We start from the raw sequence: 21,819 nt of genomic DNA, 5'->3' as shown, positions 1-21,819 counted from the left end.
CATATGCTTTTGCATGCCTAAATTTGCACGTCACATGATCATGGTATTAGAGATTTGGGAGAAATCTCAGAGGTCGTGGACATTTATTCCCTTAGCAGACCAAAAAATGTGGACCTGAGATGAACCCAGATATCCTGCATTATAATTCAAGCAGTGGTAATGTATTTTTATTTTTCATGGTGTAAGATGTATTGCAATAGCTTAATAAATTATTTTTCAAGTAAATTTTATGAAATATGTAATGTTATCAATATCAAAATTTCAATTTATGGGTTTATTTCAGTCATAAAGACACTTTTTCTTTTTCTTTTGGTACGCGGGCCTCTCACTGCTGTGGCCTCTCCGGTCGCGGAGCACAGGCTCCGGATGCGCAGGCTCAGCGACCATGGCCCACGGGTGCAGCCGCTCCGCGGCATGTGGGATCTTCCCGGACCGGGGCACGAACCCATGTACCCTGCATCGGCAGGCGGACTCTCAACCGCTGCACCACCACGGAAGCCCATAAACACACTTTTTAAACCACAAAACATAACGGACTAAACTTGTCAAGCCTCTTTTTTGTTGCATGTCAAAATACTTTAATGTTCGTTGTAGGGGACTACAGTGTGCCAGCAGTGGGTTTGGTCCGTTAAAACATTCGAGAAGCAGAATTAATTCTATGAAGCCACCAGGGCACTATTTAATGCACAGCACTAATTACCAAACTCAAAAAGATTATGCTATTTCCAGACAGGTCTAATAAGTCTCTTAGGATAGCAATTAAGAAAGTTCGAATTGCTGCTTTAAGTCTTTTCCTGAGTAAAACGGGATTCTTGCAGGAAAGCCATTATTTAAGTGGCACACAATGTCAGTCCTGTGTTAGGGGTGAATTCCTTGACACTGGCAGGCCCGGCAGACACAAGTCAAACTAGGTTCAAACTGTCCACTTGACAAGGTAGAATGGATGGTTACATCTTGTAGGTTGTTGAGACCCCGAGAACCCTGAAAATCCAGCTCAAAATAGAAATGTGTGTAAATTAGTTTGGAGATAGTGGCAAATCATCCCTACCATCTGCCTCTTTGTCAACATCTTCCTGAGGAAGGTAAAATGCTCCCTTTAATTGTCCCATTTAAACCCAGGCGCCGCGATGGTTCAGGTCTGATTACTACAGAATTTTCTATTTCATCCCGTAAAATAACACGGCTTTTCTGTCACGGCTGAGTAAAAGAACACAGCAGGTGCTAAGGGCAGGAATTTAAACCCCATCCTATAGCAATGATAACTACTTATTTTCTTCTTTCTCTGTGACGATATTTTCAAAGTGTTGCCCTAGTTTTCGCTTTATTCCTCTTCATTTCAGCAAATCTCTGTTCTGTGCCTTCTGTGCAAATCCTGGCATGAGATGAGGGACCAAGAAGACAGAAGGAAGGAAGGAGACTGCTTTTCCATCCACAAATACCTCTCAGCTGAATTTATATTAATACATTATAAATGCACGGTTGTGATTTTTGCGATTATTATTTCTAAAGAAATGGAGAGAACTGGGCAACAAATCCATTTATTTCCCCCACCTCAGACCACAACCACCATTCAGACAACTGACAGCCGCTGTCTGCATTGTTCCTGCATCGCCCTAAAAGCTCTCCTGCCACCAAGTTCTCTTGTCGCCAGGGCAGCCCATTAACTTCCTGTTTCACAACCGTGGTGATGGCTCTCCTCTAGGGGGTCCCTGCTGCTCACAGAATGAGACTGAACATTCCTTGGTAGGTCAACAAGGCACTCAAGATCTGGAGCCTGCATATTTATAAGTATTATTTCTCAGAATTCCCCCCAAACACCTCTGTTCAGCCTCCAGCCTTACAGAAATATTTACATTTTCCTTGCACACCAGACTTTAATTTCTCATTTTCTCTATGGGAAGTTACTCTCCCTTCTTTCTCCTAATACCTACCTCTCCTTCAGGTCTTAAATTCCATATGATTTCCTCAAAGAAGGAAGCCTTTTCTTACGTCTAGAACTGGGGTTAGAAGCCTCTTAAGGGTGCTACCACAGAACTTTTGCTTTCCTCTATCTGTTCATTCAGAAAGCCTTTACTAAACAGCGGCTCTGTGCCCGGCCTTATTCTAGGAGCCTGGGAGCAAACAAGCACCAACAAAGACTCCCTGCCCACATGTCACTTACTTTCAAGATGGAGAAAACAATTAACAAGGTAATGAATACATTCATTATAAATACAGTAGACTAGGAGCTATTAAAGGGAAAAACACGAAAAAGCTGGAGCAGGGAAGGGGGATGGAACACACCCTAATGGGTGGGAGAGCGCAAGTTTAAATAGAGAACCTGCTTCTGGGGTCATTAAGGAGATGGAAACTGAACAAAGAGCTACAGAGGGCAGGAGGTTTAGCCTTGCGGATGCTAAGGGCAGAAGAGTCCAGAAGAGGACAGAGCCAGTGCAAAGGCTCTGAAGCGAGAACATGTCTCCCATGCTTAAAAAACGGCAGAATGATACGTGCACCCCAATGCCTATAGCAGCTCTATTTACAACAGCGAAGACATGGAAACCACCTAAGTGCCCACCGACAGATGACTGCATAAAGAAGATGTGGTACATATATACAATAGAATAGTACTCAGCCATAAAATAGAATGAAATAATGCCATTTGCAGCAACATGGATGGACCTAGAGATTATCATACTAAGTGAAGTAAGTCAGAAAGAGAAGGACAAATACCGTATCATATCACCTATATGTGGAATCTATAAAAAGGGTACAAATGAACTTATTTATAGAACAGAAATATATTCACAGATGTAGAAAACAACTTATGGTTACCAGGCAGTGACGGGGGGGGGATAAACTGGGAGATTGGGATTGATATATACACACTACTACATATAAAATAGATCACTAGTAAGAACCTGCTGTAGAGCACAGGGAACTCTACTCAATACTCTGTAATGACCTGTATGGGAAAAGAACCTAAAAAAGACTGGGTCTATGTATCTGTATAACTGAGTCACTTTTCTGTGCACCTGACACTAACACAACATTGTACCTCAGCTATAGTCCAATAAAAATTAAAAAAAAAAATAACTGGCAGAAAGGCCACTGTAGCTGAAGCAGAGGGAGTGAGGGGAGAGCCCGAGAGAGGAAGGCGGAGCATGTAGGGCTTCGTGGCCAGTGGGGTGAGTCTGGCTTGCACTGCTGTGGTATGGATGGCCACAGGGCTGGGGGGCCGGAGAGCAGCAGGGACATAATGTAATTTACATTTTAAAAGGACCACAAGCATGGGAGAGAGAGGGGTCAGTCAGGAGGCAGGGAACCCCGTCTAGGAGATCATTGCAGTAACCCGGCAGCGGGGCCATGGGGGCTGGATTTAGGGTGGGTGCAGAAGAGGCGTAGTGTTTCCTGACAGACTGGATGTGGGCCACCGGGTAAGAGAGGGCTCCGGGACACTTGCAAGTCCTTGGCTGAAGGAACAGCTGAAAAGATGGGGTTGCCATCAACTGAGAGGGAAGGGTTGTTGTAGGAATAGTGTTTCAGGGGATGAAGAGGGAGCAGAGGTGGAAATCAGAAGTTGAGAATGCGTTGATATTAACGCGTCAGTAAGACAACTTCCACCGAAGTTAATACAAGGTGATTGCTGGTTTCTAGCCTGAAGACGATCAACCCCTTGAAGACTGGAACTTTGTCTTTTCTCTGACACCTAGAACAGTGACCGCTTGCAGAGTAAAAACTCAGTAAAATGTATAATGGATTGATGGATGAATAAGTGAATACTGCCCCAAATTAGCACATTAGTGAAAGAGAGTCGGATTTTAAATCTCTAGAGTTATTTTTGGCACAGGACATAAGAATGAAGAAATTTAACATTTGCAATTTATATTCGGTGGTTATTAAAATATGTTAAATATTGAAACACATAAGGTTTACTTGTATTTATTGAATAAGATTGATTTTAATTAGGAAGCTGTGGAAGGTGCATTGACTTTCAAGGAAGACTAGAAGTTTTAAATAATTATTAATTTAATAGTCCCACAACTTGATATAAATTATATAATTTCCAATGCCTAACCATGGAGAGGATTTGATGTAATGAATTATATTTTTACAGGCTCTCATGCCTATAGCATAAGTTTACGATTTAAATTATCTAGCAACATACCTGATAGAGTCCGTGACCCAAAACACAATGTAAAGAGAGATAACTGCATTCGAGATATTTTCGCTTGTACAGATGATATACGCTTGTTTGTATTAGGAGATGGTATATGTTCCCTATCTAGTTTTTCTTCCTTTTTTTGCCCGTGAAACAATCATGACAGAAACAACCATGAAAGTCCTGTCTTGGAGTTACTCTTTACACCTGTTGACAACTCACTCCTCCCGATTTCCCTGGACCTGTTACGCTGTTGCACGGCTCGCGGGCAAAGCCCTGCTCAGGCATCCTACCTCTGGAAAGCCTTCCTACCGTACTGTCCTAAGCATGTGTAGGAGCTGCCACAGTTTACATGTATCACTCTCTACTATATTTGCTTACCGGCATGTTTGTATCCTCCATAAGACTTTGGATTATCAAAGGCAAGAGTCATTCTTTAAAAATATATTGAGTTCCCGGCTGTCTAGTACATGAGCAATATGCCTCCGTGTTAGGATGAACTCCCACCCAAAGGCACATCCTCCACACAGATTTTCAGTACTTTTTATCAAGCTTCAAAGACCATATAAGATATATCTCCTACTGGCACCTCTGTTTCCAAAGCTGTGCTAAGTAAGTCTTTGTAAATGTTGTTCAATTTTGGGGCCGAGGGTCAAAAAGTGATTGAGAGCCTACTTTTTGGGGGGTGGAGGGTGAAGTAGAAAAGAACAGCTTTACTGCTTTGCCAGGCAAAGGGAGCCACAGCAGGCTCGTGCCCTGAAAAACTGTGTGTCCCAACCCGGAAGGATTTGGTGAGGAGTTCTATAGCAATGGTTCTAGGGCGGGGTTGCTGATAAGGACCAGGGTGTGTGCAGGGCCTGCGCTCCTTTAATCTGGCCTCCAGGACCTTCCCTGAGTTCCAACCGGCAGGTTCAAACAGCCGCTAATCAGGGAAGGGAGGGGATGCAGAGACAAGGGAGGGGCAGTCAGGAAACAACAGTGTAGCCTTGGGGCAGGGTCCTTGTACTACCTCAAGGGGTACACAGAACGTGGAAAAGGCTGTGTTTTGTTTTGTTTTGTTTTTAACATCTTTATTGGAGTATAATTGCCTTACAATGGTGTGTTAGTTTCTGCTGTATAACAAAGTGAATCAGCTATACGTATACATATATCCCCATATCCCCTCCCGCTTGCGTCTCCCTCCCTATCCCACTCCTCTAGGTGGTCACAAAGCACTGAACTCATCTCCCTGTGCTATGCGGCATACCATATGCTAACACACATACATGGAATAATAAAAAAAAAGTTCTGAAGAACCTGGGGGCAAGAAGGGAATAAAGACACAGACCTACTAGCGAGGCTGTGTTTTTAAACTTTTAAGCCTATGCTCTTTGAGGCACCCCACAAGGAAGGGCCATCACGATCTTTCTGAAACTTGTCAGAAGAAACCAAAAGGGAGCCGCTCTGGAGGGAAATGTTACAGCCAGAAGGGAGCAAAGAAAGGTCACCAACAGAGTGAACTCTGGTGCTAGGTCTTAGCAAAAATGTTAGCAGAATGCATTGCCAAAGATCTCTTATCCCCTAAATCCACTTGCGCTTTGAGGCATAGCACGTGAACTTTAATAACGATATGACTTCCGTGAGAAAAAAACCATCTCCTTTTGCTTTCATCCTTCTCACAGGCAGCAGCAGTGGGAGGCTACACGATGACTAGCAGAGTGTTCAAAGGAATGTCAGTCCCATCTGAGGGGGAATGCCACATGCACGCTCCATCAGAGGACTTCACTGGCAGCACATCTGGATGCAGGGAAGCCTGCAATCCCAGCAGATGTGGGCCTCAGTCAGACCCCTGCTGAACACAGGAGGAGACAGACACTGATGGGGTCCCCTCCCTTCTAAGCAGCCCTGTTAAATGGTGGCACGCCCACGGCCCTCAATCCCTTTATAAATGTATATGTGCTGAATCTCAGTCAAGGTCACCAAACGAGAAGTCACCTACTTTAGAGAAAAAATTAGCTCCGGGCTATGCTTTAGCATCCTATGGGATGCTTTCCTAAATTTGACGTTGAATTAATAGGATCCATTTACACACCCCAAAGCAGAAAACTTAAAAGTTTCTAATTCTTATCTAGCACCAGTCTCACAACCAGACGCAAATTTAAAGCCAAACATATCTGTTTTTTTCAATTTGTGCAGAAAACAACAACATCAACAAAACTTCTCCAGGATGTATGAACGTAACTATGAGAGCAACTGAAATGACACTGTCCCTGACTGGTTCTTGCGCAGCCTGCACTATGATACACAGATAACACAGGTAAACAGATCACTATACATTTGACAATACTCTGCAGCTTTTATTTTTCATAAACCTAGTCTCCAAAAGTGAACACGATCTCATCTCACTCACTCTTCCTCCCGCTGGTTTTACTCTTATCTCTGCTCTCAATCAGGTAACGAACAGAAGAAAAAGAAACCCCTTCCTATCAACAGCAGAAATGTGTCATATTTGGAGGTAAATATATGCATGTATGTATTTACACAATAAAGTACTGAATAACCAGTGAAGACCTCAAGGTGTCCAGGCACACAGAGAATAGAAGATGAGTCTGGAGAGCGCTTATTACAGAGCAGTGCATGACATTTAGCGTTCAGAGTTTCTTTGATTACATAAATCATTATATTTATTTTGTTAATTATGAAAACAAATTGAGACTTTTATCTTCTTCCTAAGGTGTCCCAGAGAACAAGCTACTCACCCGCAGTTAGATAGAGATAGATATGAGGGTGGATGGGGAGGGGGAGGGGGATGGGGAGGGGAGGGGAGGGGGAGGTGAAGATGGTGGAGGTGCAGGTGGAAATGGAGATGGAGGTGGAGGTGGGGATAGACATGGTGATGGAGGTAGAAGTAGATCCTGATAGATATGTACCTTAATTGTAGTCGTGTGTGCTCCAGGGTATTCCTTTTCTTCCAGTGTTGACCATCTCTCTATAAACTTAGATACCATGGAGTCATCATAGTCTACTATCTGAAATCCAGAGACGTTTGCACCTCCAAACTGAATTTTTAATAGGTCTCCATCGGTAAATCCCTGGACAGAGAACATATTTATGTCATGCTTTCTATTAAGAACCAAATAGAACTTAACGTTAAGCAAATAGCTCTATACATTGTGGTTTTACAAATTTCAAAGAACTCATGAGGGAGATAAAAAGCCTATAGTAAATGTTTCATGTATTTTAACAGCCAATATTCTTCCCCAGCACCTAGCCTCATCCTGGTCATAGCGGGTCCTTAATCAATGATTGTTTATTGGTCATACTTACATAAAAGTTCTCTGTATTATTGAGAAATCTTCCAAGGATAAGAACTGGGTTTTATTTACTGTATTTACAACAAAGCACCACCAGATACTTAAACATTAAGCTACATCTCCAAGAGCTACAACATTGTGTGATGGTTATTTCTATTTAAATTGTCCACTCTCTCAGGTGATATCAAAACCTTGTAAATGAGAAGGGAAGGTACCAAATGCTTTGTCATTATTGGAGAACGATTAAGTATTTTCATTTTAAGCACGAAACTTTGTTTCTATAAAAAGTATTAAATTTTAAAAAGCCACTTCTACTGCATTGTTAGAATGAATTCAGTCATTACTAAAACTATCATAGAGTGTTTCCGCTGCCATAAAGTATATCTCAGTTTGGGAGTACATTCTCTGAAAGATGAAATCGCAATTTTAGAAAGTCACAATTATAAATATTTTCATCTTATACACTTATTCCTTATTATCACACAGAAGAATTGGAAATATTTTGACCTAAATATGAGAGACTTTTCTTTGCTGTTGATATTAAAAATATAGTTTAATATTATTTGTGTGGAGAAGGATAATTACGCTGTTATTGGCTCATATTTTTGCTTTTTCTTTTTATCAAATAATGCAAATAGAGGAAAATGTATATAACAAAATTCATAGATTTTCTGTTCTGACCCACGCATGCCTCAGTTAAGCTGCTTCAAAACAATCAATTTCAGTAATTTTTGTTTTTTGTGTATTTACCTCTGTAATTCTGCATGACACATTTTTGTTCTTCTTTCCTAACTTACCCATGTTAGATTTTCTTCTTCAGTTTATACTTGTGCCAGATGAGTATGTAAGTCTCATAAGCAAACCATCTATCTCCTCAGCCATTTTAATGTTCACTGTTTTCACAGTTAAAATTCTGTTTTTCAGAGCAAAGCCAAATAACATGTTTGGATTGCACTTTCCTTCTTGAATAGTATTTTATTCTAATGTTAATGATTGCTTCATTGTTTTCACTACTAGAACTTCCTCTTTCTTATTTTTTCTCCAGTTGCTCCATGTAAAAATTTTCATGTTTATATGGGTAAAAGTTTTTTCAATTAAAATATTGAAACATATCAAGTCATCTCTCTTTTCCCCTGCCTCCTGGAGCCTTCCACCTTAACGCTGCGATCTGAATGGTTCCTCTTTCATCTGCTCTGCAATTGTTCTCCTGAAATGCCCCTTCCCCTCTTTTCTGAGTAGCTTCTCTGTATCCTCCATCACTTTTCTCTCCTGTTTTACCCCTTTCTTCAGCTAGAGTCCTCAGTAGTCTCCTGAGACACGTGGAGTTACCTTTTTTGAGACACTGAATGTCTGTAAATACCTTTGTTTTCTCTGACACTTGACTGGTATTTTGGCTGGGTATAGCATTTTAAGTTGAAACCCTGATAATCTGAAGGCATTGTTCTACTGACTTACTGTTTCTACTGAAAAATACAATAGCATTATTTCTAATTATTTTTTGTCTGTGACCTGCTTCATACTCCTTCCGGCTTCCCACCTGTCATAAACTTTAAGATCTTCTATTTATCTCTGAAAGTTCATGGTGATATTTTACGAAAGAAGCCTTTTGTCTTTCATTATTGTGTGTGCTCAACAGGCAGATTTATGTCATTTAGTACCGGAAATTGTTCTGAATGTTTCTCTGATAATTTCCTTCCCCTGTTTTCACTATGTCTGTTTAGAAGTTTCATTAATAAGACATTGCAACCCCTAGATTAAACGTCTGAGTCCCTCAGTTTTCTCCACATACACCGTTTTTTATTGTATTGTCATTTTGCCACATAATCTGGAAGATTTTCTCAACTTTACCTTCAAACTCATGTAATTTTACTAGTTATTCCACAAAAAATAAGTTAACTTCCCAGAGCTCTTTCTTGTTCCTTGAATTTTTTTTATAGCAGCCTTTTCTCCTCTTTATGGATAACATATTTTATCTTATTTCTCTGAAGATATTCTTACAATTTGAAGCATTTTTCTCCTGATTCCTGCCTGCCTTGTTTCCGTGTACTTGTTTATTTGTATTGCATCCCTCATGGCAAAGACTTTTTTCTCAAAAGTCTGGTAATGCTTGGCTGTCTAAGAGGAAGATGCCAAAACATTTCTTGGAATTTCTATGTGCATGGGCAGGGCTGGTTGATGAGTGAGCCTCACTGTAAGGCAGAGTCAGGTGGGCGGATTGCAGGACTTTTTGTCTGATTCTGAAGGGCTGAAGAAATGAGAATTGGATCCCTTATGACCGCTTCCTCATCCTTTATCCCCTTTAATGACGTATCAGGAACTGAACTATAGCCTGTGATTGGGGAGCCTAATCAAGCATTCAGCAATTTCTGAAGAAATAAGTCACTAACAATATCTAAGGATTTTTCTATCTTTTACAGCCACCTCCTTTAACACCCATTAGCCACTGGACATGGAAGAAGGGACATTCCCAGTCAAGACTTTGGAAGATGAAAGCCCTTCAACTTTGGATGCCATTCTCCAATTTTAAATGTCACTGAAATTTTCAAGTGCCCTAGAGATTCTCAGAAACTGCAGCACTCTACAGATTCTTTGAATTTACTGATTCACTAGAAATTCCATATGGCGAGGATACCAAGTATTCAGAGAAGGAAAAACACAACTTGAATTCAGATAAAATGTTATGTAGATTTCTCCCTATATCAGCATGACAGCAGCAAGAACTTGCTTTTATTTTTGAACCTTTTTACGTTGGTCAACACATGTTTCCTTTTTCACAGCATCTAATATCAATTCTCAAATTGATGACCTCCTTCTGCCATTATTTCTCAATGTCCCAATATAACCTTCTCCATCTGGACATTTTTAAAGATCACAGCTTTCGGTGTGGCTCTGTGCTGTTCATCAATGGCACAGGTCACACAGGGACTGACTGGCCAGGCTGTTCCCTGCATAGAATGCGGTTCTGGAAAGCCTGATTACAGAGCTTCACTTATTTTAACTCTCGCTATTCTGGTCGGGACTCATTTAGGATCTATAAGCCATATTATAAGGGTAAGTTCTAAAAAATTATTATAGTGATGAGCCATTTCATTGCCAAACAGAAATTTTATCTTGAACAACCAACTTCTCCCAATATATGTAGGTTTGAGGTTGAATATTCTTTATCACTGGTGCCACTTTCTAGTGAAAACAATATTTATCACTTGTAAGGCTGTGGGGTTTTTAAATCTCTCCATGACTATTGGAAATAATGTCTTGTGACATAACAATCTAATATTCCACAAGCAATGTCATAAATCCTCATCTATAGTATAAATAGGAAATTTTCACAGTCCTATAATGCTACTGAGAATACACTCATTCTCTGCTTTTGTCACTCTTTTAATCACCTTTTTTTCTGAGGCTGGGGAGACGGAGCCCTCAATTGCACAGAATCATACTTGTTTAAAGAACGTAAACCTTTGCAGCAGGGGAGCCTCAAGCTCACGTTAATGCCGATCTAAAAACTATCTTGAAAACAGAAATTTCTAGTGGTAGTTCTAAATTGACTTTGATCATACTTAAGAAGGGAGATACAGTTAATCACGGGACTGTTTCAGTATAATCTTAATTTGAGGGAATCTCAATGGAAAAGTGATCAGCTATTCAATTTTCATTGTGTTGCTTATATAGTAAGTAGGAAATCAGACATAAATAATACACAATATATAAGTATTCTGGGTATTTCCAGGCTTTATTTTGCACCAAGACATATTCTCACAAATGTGCATTTCAAATATTATAGATACTAAGAACTTTAAAGAAATGGGCAAAGGGTAAAGTTTATAAATTACAGTGACAGTGAGAAACATGGGGAAATTTGGACACTTAAATTTTATATCTTTTTGAAAATTTTCCCTTAGTTAAAATACTCCTTTAACACAAAGTATAAGCTTGTCAAATACTGTTCTATAATTTCTCACATCATTTATAACAATAGGAAATTGATTAGAAAATATGAAATGGAAAGTAAATCTAAAGTGTAACAAATTCAGAAAAATATTGTCACTTCTAATTGATTGATATAATCAAAATATGTTTTTTAAAATACCACTGATAAATGCTGGCCATAAAATTTTTTTGAATTAACAGGCATCTCTATTAAAATAATAAATATCATTAATTCACCTACCAGATTTGCAATGATGTAATGGTACCCTTTAACATGTTTTCCAATGGTAATAACCTAATAAAGATAAAGAAACAAATGTAAGTAATGTAAATGTAAAAGTACTTCTGTTATGACCTGATTCAGAAAATAAATTTTATCTACTTTGTTTCTTGATAGTCTACAATGAGTCATATTTGATAAAATATAATTATCAAATTCAGATAATATTTCTCTCAGAAAAAAGTAACCATACATTTTAGTGCTTTATAAATATTATCTTTCAAGAAGTCAATAACTAAACAAAAGTGATTACCTTGGTTTCGTTAATAGTGAAAATAAGGTTTCAATATTTTAAGAAATGTGAAATCAAAAACGTGTTGAATCCCTAATAAGTCATAATTTTATTCCTACAAAAGCTATTTTTTTTCTTTTCAGTGAAACATAGACAGCTGAACCCAGCATCTGAGATTTTATATTCACAACCTACATTCAAAGATAAACACAGAGTTTATAGCAGTACATGGGTTTTAAAAGAATATTAATAAGCATATAACAGAATTGTTATATAGATCTATAAAATAAAATTCTAATCTTAAGAATCTTGAAATACTTATAGTCTAGTTCAAATGAACATTGTTATTTCTGGTTTAAGGCAGCAAAATGTCAGAGAAGCTAATTTCTCTCCACAAATCTAAGTCAAAAATCATGGCACAAGTAGTCATTTGGCAATGCTCGCAACAGTTTTGGACATTATTGCATCAACTGGACTCTTCACTGATCTCTATCACTTATAAAGGGAAGTAGGTAAAATGGCCACGCTGTAGTCCTGGTACTGAGATACTCAAATGTAATTTCTATTTTTAAGAAAATAGTCACACTAACGGAAAGCATTAACTGTTATTAAAAATGGAAAAGGTTAGATCCCCTCCTTACTGAACTGTTTTGGTGGCTTCCCATCGCTTTTATTAGCGTAATGTATGAAATCCTTCACATACTGTGAAGTTCAGGCCCACCTTCTCACTCTCTATACTAGAGCCACGTGGCCCTCTTTTTGTTTCTTTGTGCAAAAAGAGCTTCTTTCCATCACCTCAGGGCTTTCATAGATCCTGTTTCCTCTGTTTGGAAAGTTCCCTCCACACCAAACCCTTCGTCTCTTAAGGCACAGTGAATCTCAGCCCAGTGTTACCTCCTAGAAGACTTCCCTCCTTCATCCCAGGCAAAGTCAGATGCTCCAAAGCACCACACTTAGTCAAAGAGCAAGGGGAGGGCCAGATCCTAGAAGGATTCCACCATATGTTACTTTGATAGTACATGGTCACAAATTTGGAAGGGAGTTAGGCTTATCTTATTTGTTAACTTATTTTTTTGTAACACAACTAAGTTGCCTTTTCCAAGAAAATGAATGCTCTGTGTTGAAGGGAGAATTTTGAAGAAAAGATGTCCTCCTGAATAAAAATATATTAATTAGCAACAGCTGAACTGAGACGGTCATGCCCCTCATATTTCCTACTGGCATTTGTTGATTGTGCTTATTGGTCATTCTACCTTCACAATCGTGCATGTTTTCCTTCTGGGAATTCAGAAAAAACACAGTATTAATGGTGCTACCAGAAGTAGAAGTAGTTGAGTTTAGTGTTCATTGAGAAAAGCAGAAATATGAAGAATGGTCTAGACTTACTTCTCTCTAAGAATTAGTATCAGCCATACCATCATATCTTTGTTTTATGGAGCCATTAGTACTGCATTAACAGTAGTAAATTTACGTTAATTTCTAAGTGTTTTTGACGTCTGAGTCCTTTCCCCACCTAATTACAACTAGAAATAAGTGTCTCTAAAGTTTTATTGAATGATAAAATACTCATAGACTAACAGCGTTTAATTATATTTCTAACTTTAAGCAATGATGAATATAAAGTTTCATCTCATCTCCATTCTCTTGACAGAGTGAGTAAGTCAATAGTGTTTCCTTTTCTTGAAATGTACCTCAATCCCACTTTCTGCCTGGTAAACTCTATTCCTTGAAGGCTTCCCATGATCTCCCAATCGAAATGATTTTTTCTGCAATTTTTTTTCTCATAACATCCTGTTCTGTTCATTCATAGTATTACCATTACTATAATTGCATATTAATGTAACTATGAAACATCATGGCTATTCACCTTGATGGGCATGCCTGTTTTGTTTAACACTACATCTTGGATCTCCTGCAGTGCCTGTCTGGTAAGCATTAGACACTCAGGGAAATTCACTGAACAAACAACTGGAGGAATCCAAGCCAGCCAGCCAAGTGGTACCCATGTGTGACCCATTCATACATCTTCCCACCCCTGTTAAGACAGGTACTTCCTCCTGCATGCTCTTAGACCACATTGCATTACAACTTGTAATACTGCAGTGTTTATTATGTGTGTACATTTTCCTTCCCCTTTAAACAATGAATTCAGAAGGTAAAGTCAAGACCCTTACCTTTCTTGGCATCCCTCATTCCAGATACATACAATGTCCTCAATAAATCCACACACTCACATAATACATTCAAATAAAATATATGTGCAAAATACTGTGTACATTTTGAATGGATGTCCATATGGACATTTATTTAATCACGATCATATATTTGCTACAAAAAATTTCATTCCATGAAATAATGCCATTTGGAGCAACATGGATGGACCTAGAGATTATCATACAAAGTGAAGCAAGTCAGACAGAGAAAGACAAATATCGTATAATATCACTTATATGTGGAAGCTAAAATATGACACAAATGAACGTATCTATGAAACAGAAACAGACTCATAGAGAACAGACTTATGGTTACCAAGGGGGAGAAGGGGTAGGGGAGGGAAGGGTTGAGAGTTTGGGATCAGCAGATGCAAACTATTGTATAAAGAATGGATAAACAACAAGGTCCTACTGTATATCATAGGGAACTATATTCAATATCCTGTGATAAATCATAATGGAAAAGAATATAAAAAAGAATGTATATATGTGTGTCTGCATATATATATATATATATATATATCTGAGTCACTTTGCAGTACAGTAGAAATTAACACAACATTGTAAATCAACTATGCTTCAATAAAATAAATTTTAAAAAAATTCCATTCCACTCATGCAGCTTAATATCATCAAAACAAGCAACCCAATCTAAAAATGGGCAGAAGACCTAAATAGACATTTCTCCAAAGAAGACATACAGATGGCCATGAGGCACGTGAAAAGATGTTCACCATTGTTAATTATCAGAGAAATGCAAATCAAAACTACAATGAGATATCACCTCACACCGATCAGAATGGCCATCATCAAAAAATCCACAAACAGTAAATGCTGGACAGGGTGTGGAGAAAAGGGAACCCTCCTCCACTGTTGGTGGCAATGTAAATTGATACAGTCACTATGGAGAACAGTATGGAGGTTCCTTAAAAAACTAAAAATAGAGCTACCATATGACCCTGCAATCCCACTCCTGGTTATATATCAGGAGAAAATCATGGTCCAAAAGGATACATGCACCCCAATGTTCATTGCAGCGCTGTTTACAATAGCCAAGACATGGAAACAACCTAAATGTCCATTGACTAGAGGAATGGGTAAAGAACATGTGGCACATATATACAATGGAATATTACTCAGCCATTAAAAAAGAATGAAATAATGCCATTTGTAGCAACATGGACAGACCTAGCGATTGTCATACTGAGTGAAGTAAGTCAGATAGAGAAACAGAAATATGGTATGATATCCCTTATAAGTGGAGTCTAAACAGAAACGATACAAATGAACTTCCAAAACAGAAACAGACTCACAGACTTAGAGAACGAATTTATGGTTACCATGGGGGAAGGAATAGTTAGGGAGATTGGGATTGACATGTACACATTGTTATAAAACAAACAAACAGAGATGAAGAATGCAATAACTGAAGAATACACTAGAAGGAATCAATAACAGAATAACTGAGGCAGAAGAATGAATAAGTGAGCTGGAAGACAAAATGGTGGAAATAACTGACAAGAAGAATATAGAAAAAAGAATGAAAAGAACTGAAGACAATCTCAGACACCACTGGGACAACACTAAATGCACCAACATTTGAATTATAGGGGTCCCAGAAGAAGAAGAGAAAAAGAAACGGTCTGAGAAAATATTTGAAGAGATTATACTTGAAAACTTCCCTAACATGGTTAAGGAAATAGTCACCCAAGTCCAGGAAGCACAGAGAGTCCCATACAGGATAAACCCTAGGAAAAACACACCAAGACACATTAAACCATCAAAACTTAAATTCAAAAAAAAAATATTAAAAGTAGCAAGGGAAAAACAAAAATAACATACAAAGGAATCCCCATAAGGTTATCAGCTGATTTTTCAGTGGAAACTCTGCAGGCCAGAAGGGAGTGGCAGGATATAAAGTGACAAAAGAGAAAAATCTAAAACCAAGATTACTCTGCCCATTAAGGATCTCATTCAGATTCAATGGAGAAGTCAAAAGCTTTTCAGACAAGCAAAAGCTAAGAGAATTCAGCACCACCAAACCAGCTTTACAACAAATGCTAAAGAAACTTTTCTAAGCAGGAAACACAAGAGAAGAAAAAGACCCACAAAAACAAACCCAAAACAATTAAGAAAATGGTAATAGGAATATACATGCCGATAATAACCTTGAATGTGAATGGATTAAATGCTCCAACCAAAAGACACAAACTGGCTGAATGGATACAAAAACATGACCCATATATGTGCTGTCTACAAGAGACCCACTTCAAGCCTAAGGACACATACAGACTGAAAGTGAAGGATGGAAAAAGATATTTCATGCAAATCGAAATCAAAAGAAAGCTGGAGTAGCAATACTCCTATCAGATAAAATAGACCTTAAATAAAAACTATTACAAGAGATAAGGAGGGACACTACATAACGATCAAAGGAACAATCCAAGAAGACATAACAATTATAAATGTTTATGCACTCAACATAGGAGCACCTCAATACATAAGGTAAATGCTAACAACCATGAAAGGAGAAATTGACAGTAACACAATAATAGTAGGGGATTTTAACACCCCACTTTCACCAATGGACAGACCATCCAAACAGAAAATAAGTAAGGAAACACAAGCGTTAAATGACACAACAGACCAGACAGATTTAATTGATATTTATAGAACATTCCACTCAAAAGTGGCAGAATACACTTTTACCTCAAGTTCACATGGAACATTCTCCAGGATAGATCACATCTTGGGTCACAAATCAAGCCTCAGAAAATTTAAGAAAACTGAAACTGTATCAAGCATCTTTTCTGACCACAACTCGATGAGATTGGAAATCAATTACAGGAAAAAAACTGTAAAAAACACAAATACATGGAGGCTAAACAGTGTGCTACTAAATAACCAAGAGATCACTGAAGATATTAAAAAGTACATAGAAACAAATGACAATGAAAACACGATCACCCAAAACTTATGGGATGCAGCAAAAGCAGTTCTAATAGAAGTTTATAGCAATACAATCTCACCTCAAGAAACAAGAAAAATCACAAATAAACAATCTAAACCTACACTTAAAACAGCTAGAGAAAGAAGAACAAAGAAAACCCAAAGTCAGTAGAAGGAAAGAAATAATAAAGATAAAAGCTGGTTCTTTGAGAAGATAAACAAAATTGATAAACCATTAGCCAGACTCATCAAGAAAAAAAGGGAGAAGACTCAAATCAACAGAATTAGAAATGAAAAAGGAGAAATCACAACTGACACTGCAGAAATACAAAGGATTATAAGAGACTACTACAAACAACCATATGCCAATAAAATAGACAACCACAAAGAAATGGACAAATTCTTCGAAAGGTACAATTTTCCAAGACTGAACCAGGAAGAATTAGAAAATATAAACAGACCTGTCACAAGTAATATAATTGAAACCATAATTAAAAATCTTCCAACAAACAAAAGTCCAGGACCAGATGGCTTCAGAGGTGAATTCTATTGAACATTTACAGAAGAGTTAAAACCGATCCTTCTCAAACTCTACCAAAAATTTCAGAGGGAGAAACAATCCTAAATTCATTCAATGAAGCCACCATTACCCTGATACCAAAACCAGAAAAAGATATCACAAAAAATGAAAATTAAAAACCAATATCATTGATGAACATAGATGCAAAAATCCTGAACAGAATACTAGCAACCAGAATCCAAAAGCACATTAAAAGGATCATACACCATGATCAAGTGGGATTTAGGCCAGGGATGCAAGGATTCTTCAATATACACAAATCAATCAATGTGATACACCATATTAACAAACTGAAGGATGAAAACCATAAGATCACCTCAATAGATGCAGAGAAAGCTTTTCACAAAATTCAACACCAATTTATGATAAAAATTCTTCAGAAAGTGGGCATAGAGGGAACCTACCTCAACATAATAAAGGCCGTATACGACAAACCCACAGCAAGCATCATACTCAATGGTGAAAAACTGAAAGCATTTCCACTAAGATTAGGAATAAGACAAGGATGTCCACTCTCACTGCTCTTATTCAACATAGTTTTGGAAGTACTAGCCACAGCAATCAGAGAAGAAAAAGAAATAAAATAATACAAATTGGAAAAGAAGAAGTATAATTGTCACTGTTTGCAGATGACATGATACTATACATAGAAAATCCTAAAGAGGCCACCAGAAAACTACTAGAACTAATCAATGAATTTGGTAAGGTTGCAGGATACAACCTTAATGCACAGAAATCTCTGGCATTCCTATACACCAACAATGAAAAATCAAAAAGAGAAATTAAGGAAACACTCCCATTTACCATTGCAACAGAAAGAATAAAATACCTAGGAATAAACTTGCTGAAGGTCTACAGATTCAATGCCATCCCTACCAAACTAACAATGGCATTCTCACAGAATTAGAACAAAAAATTTTATAATTCATATGAAAACACAAAAGACCCCAAATAGCCAAACCAATCTTGAGAAAGAAAAACAGAGCTGGAGGAATCAGGCTCCCTGACTTCAGACTATACCACAAAGCTACAGTAATCAAGACAGTATGGTACTGGCAAAAAAACGGAAATCTAGATCAATGGAACAGGATAGAAAGCCCAGAGATAAACCCATGCACATATGGTCACCTAATTTCTGACAAAGGAGACAAGAACATACAATGGAGAAAAGACAGCCTCTTCAATAAGTGGTGCTGAGAAAACTGGACAGTTACATGTAAAAGAATGAAATTAGAAGACTCCTTAACACCATACACAAAAATAAACTCCAAATGGATTAAAGAATTAAATGTAAGACCAGACACTATAAAACTCTTAGAGGAAAACATAGGAAGAACACTCTTTGACATAAACCACAGCAAGATCTTTTTTAACCCAGCTCCTAGAGTAATGGAAATAGAAATAAACAAATGGGACTTAATTAAACTTAAAAGCTTTTGCAGAGCAAAGGAAACTATAAACAAGACAAAAACCCTCAGAATGGGACAAAATATTTGCAAATGAAACAACAGACAAAGGGTTATTCTCCAAAATATACAAAGCAGCTCATGGAGCTCAATATCAAAAAACAAATAACCCAGTTAAAAAATGGGTGGAAGGGCTTCCCTGGTGGCGCAGTGGTTGAGAGTCCGCCTGCCGATGCAGGGGACACGGGTTTGTGCCCCGGTCCGGGAAGATCCCATATGCCACGGAGCGGCTGGGCCCATGAGCCACGGCCGCTGAGCCTGCGCGTCCGGAGCCTGTGCTCCGCAATGGGAGAGGCCACAACAGTGAAAGGCCCGCGTACCACAAAACAAAAACAAACAAACAAGAAAAAAACAAAAAAAAAAACAAAAAATGGGTGGAAGACCTAAATAGACATTTCACTAAGGAAGACATACAGATGGCCAAGAGGCACATGAAAAGATGCTCAACATCACTAATTATTAGAGAACTGCAAATCAAAACTACAATGAGGTATCACCTCACGCCAGTGAGAATGGCCATTATCAAAAAATTTACAAACAATAAATGCTGGAGAGGGTGTGGAGAAAAGGGAACCCTCCTGCACTGTTGGTGGGAATGTAAATTGATACAGCCACTATGGAGAACAGTATGGAAATTCCTTAAAAAACTAAAAATAGAACTACCATATGACCCAGCAATCCCACTACTGGGCATATATGCTGAGAAAACCATAATTCAAAAAGAGTCATGTACCACAATGTTCACAGCAGCACTGTTTACAATTGCCAGGACATGGAAGCAGCCTAAGTGTCCATCGACAGATGAATGGATAAAGATGTGGCACATATATACAGTGGAATATTACTCAGCCATGCAAAGAAAAGAAACTGAATTATTTGTAGTGAGATGGATGGACCTAGACTGTCATACAGAGTGAAGTAAGTCAGAAAGAGAAAAACAAATACTGTAATGCTAACACATATATATGGAATCTAAAAAAAAATGGTACTGATGAACCTAGTTGCAGGGCAGAAATAAAGAGGTAGACCTAGAGAATGGACTTGATGACACGGGGTGGGAGGGTGAAGCTGGGTCAAAATGAGAGTAGCATCGACATATACGACCGAATGTAAAATATTTAGCTAGTGGGAAGCAGCCGCATAGCACAAGGAGATCAGCTCAGTGCTCTGTGACCACCTAGAGGGGTGGGATAGGGAGGGTGGGAGGGTGATGCAATAGGGAGGGGATATGGGGACACGTGTATGCATATAGATGATTCGCTTTGTTGTACAACAGAAACTAACACAGTATTGTGAAGCAATTATACTCCATTAAAGATCTATTAAAAAAATAAAATGGATAACCAACAAAGACCTACTGTATAGTACAGGGAACTCTGCTCAGTGTTATGTAACAACCTAAATGGGAAAATTATTTGAAAAATAATAGATACATGTATATACATAACTGAATCACTTTGCTGTACACCTGAAACTATCACAACATTTTTAATCAACTATACTCCAATATAAAATAAAAAATTTTAAAAAAAAGATTAAAAAAAATTCCATTCCATATAGTCCCAGTTTCTTTTGTAGTTTCTCTCTTCTAGTTTTGGAAATAATTATTTTCATATAGGCTTTCAGCAACTTGTATTATTATGAGTCATGAATACCTAAATTTTTAAAACAAAGACTAACAACTATTATCAAAATTCAGTTTTAATGAGAACCTCCTCTGAAACTCAAATGAGTTGTTAGACTCACATTTGAACAGAGGCCTTCGGGTTAAAAACAATCCCAGCTTCCTCTCCGGAGACAAGAATCAAGACTGTTCTACTGAAATGTTGACCTCTCTGATATAAAACATTTAGTTTGTTGTTATAACAAGCTAGTTTTATTCAGTTATTCAATATTTCATGAGAGATCCATTTTGTGTATCTTAGGCCCTGTATTATTCTATAACAATTAAGGGTTCATCAAGGTTTATGTTTGCAAAATGCTTTGTTTTACAGATTAGTGAATCTAATTTTCTCCTCAAAGCCTAAGAAGGGCCAAGATATGCATACTTAATTGTGTATTTTCCTCCAATCCTATATTATTCCAAGGAATAATTTTATATACATACATTTGTGTATGTAAGTGACATACATAAACGTATAACACATATATATATATAATTATTCCAAGGAAAATATTATAAACGTACATTTTCAGCTGGAAAAGAAGCAGAAACCAGTGGAGGAGACCTTAGGCAGTAAATCCTGATGCTTTTTAGCACCAGCTCTGGTCACCTACCCTACCTGCATAACATAGTGGATTTTATTTCTATCGTGTGGAAATCACTGCATGGCCATCCCATCCTGAAAGATCTTAAAAGGAAGCAAGATGATGTGGTGAGCACAGATATCTCTGGTATCATATTATTCTTTAAAATAATGCAAATTAATACATCTAGTTTACTTTTCAAGCAGCAAGGACTGCATATATCACTCCTACATATTTTATTTTCATAGATTAATAGTTTCACAGTGACACAAAACCTACCTATTTAGGAGGAAAAAAATTACTTCTTGGAAAAATAAATACATGCTTTTTCTGAAGACCAAAATCCACTCAGACAACAATCCAGGTTTAGCACACCACACTATATCCTAATGTTTGAAGTACTCCACGTCTTGCCAAAGAATCCATGAATTACTCACTTTTCCCTTAGGACCCAGACTTATTTTCACTTCATGCCTGCCCATTTCTTT

At 37.9% G+C, this 21,819-nt stretch overlaps 1 protein-coding gene across 5 annotated transcripts in view; it reads right to left on the bottom strand.

The window, feature by feature from the left end:
- GRIA2 (glutamate ionotropic receptor AMPA type subunit 2) overlaps nucleotides 1–21,819 on the bottom strand; it is a 163,829-nt gene that overhangs the window by 54,060 nt on the left and 87,950 nt on the right. For all 5 annotated transcript variants that reach the window (XM_029235121.1, XM_029235120.1, XM_029235122.1 and 2 more), the window contains exons 5-6: nucleotides 11,606–11,659; nucleotides 7,051–7,212 (exon numbers count right to left, since the gene is read on the bottom strand). In XM_029235121.1, the coding sequence (XP_029090954.1) occupies nucleotides 7,051–7,212; nucleotides 11,606–11,659 (216 nt within the window). The remainder of the gene's footprint in view (nucleotides 1–7,050; nucleotides 7,213–11,605; nucleotides 11,660–21,819) is intronic.

The sequence above is a fragment of the Monodon monoceros genome, unplaced genomic scaffold (genome assembly GCF_005190385.1).
Source record: "Monodon monoceros isolate NGI ecotype Baffin Bay Population unplaced genomic scaffold, NGI_Narwhal_1 Super_Scaffold_20, whole genome shotgun sequence".
NCBI classification, from domain to species: Eukaryota; Metazoa; Chordata; class Mammalia; order Artiodactyla; family Monodontidae; genus Monodon; species Monodon monoceros.
This window is presented reverse-complemented; position numbering and strand designations above follow the sequence as displayed.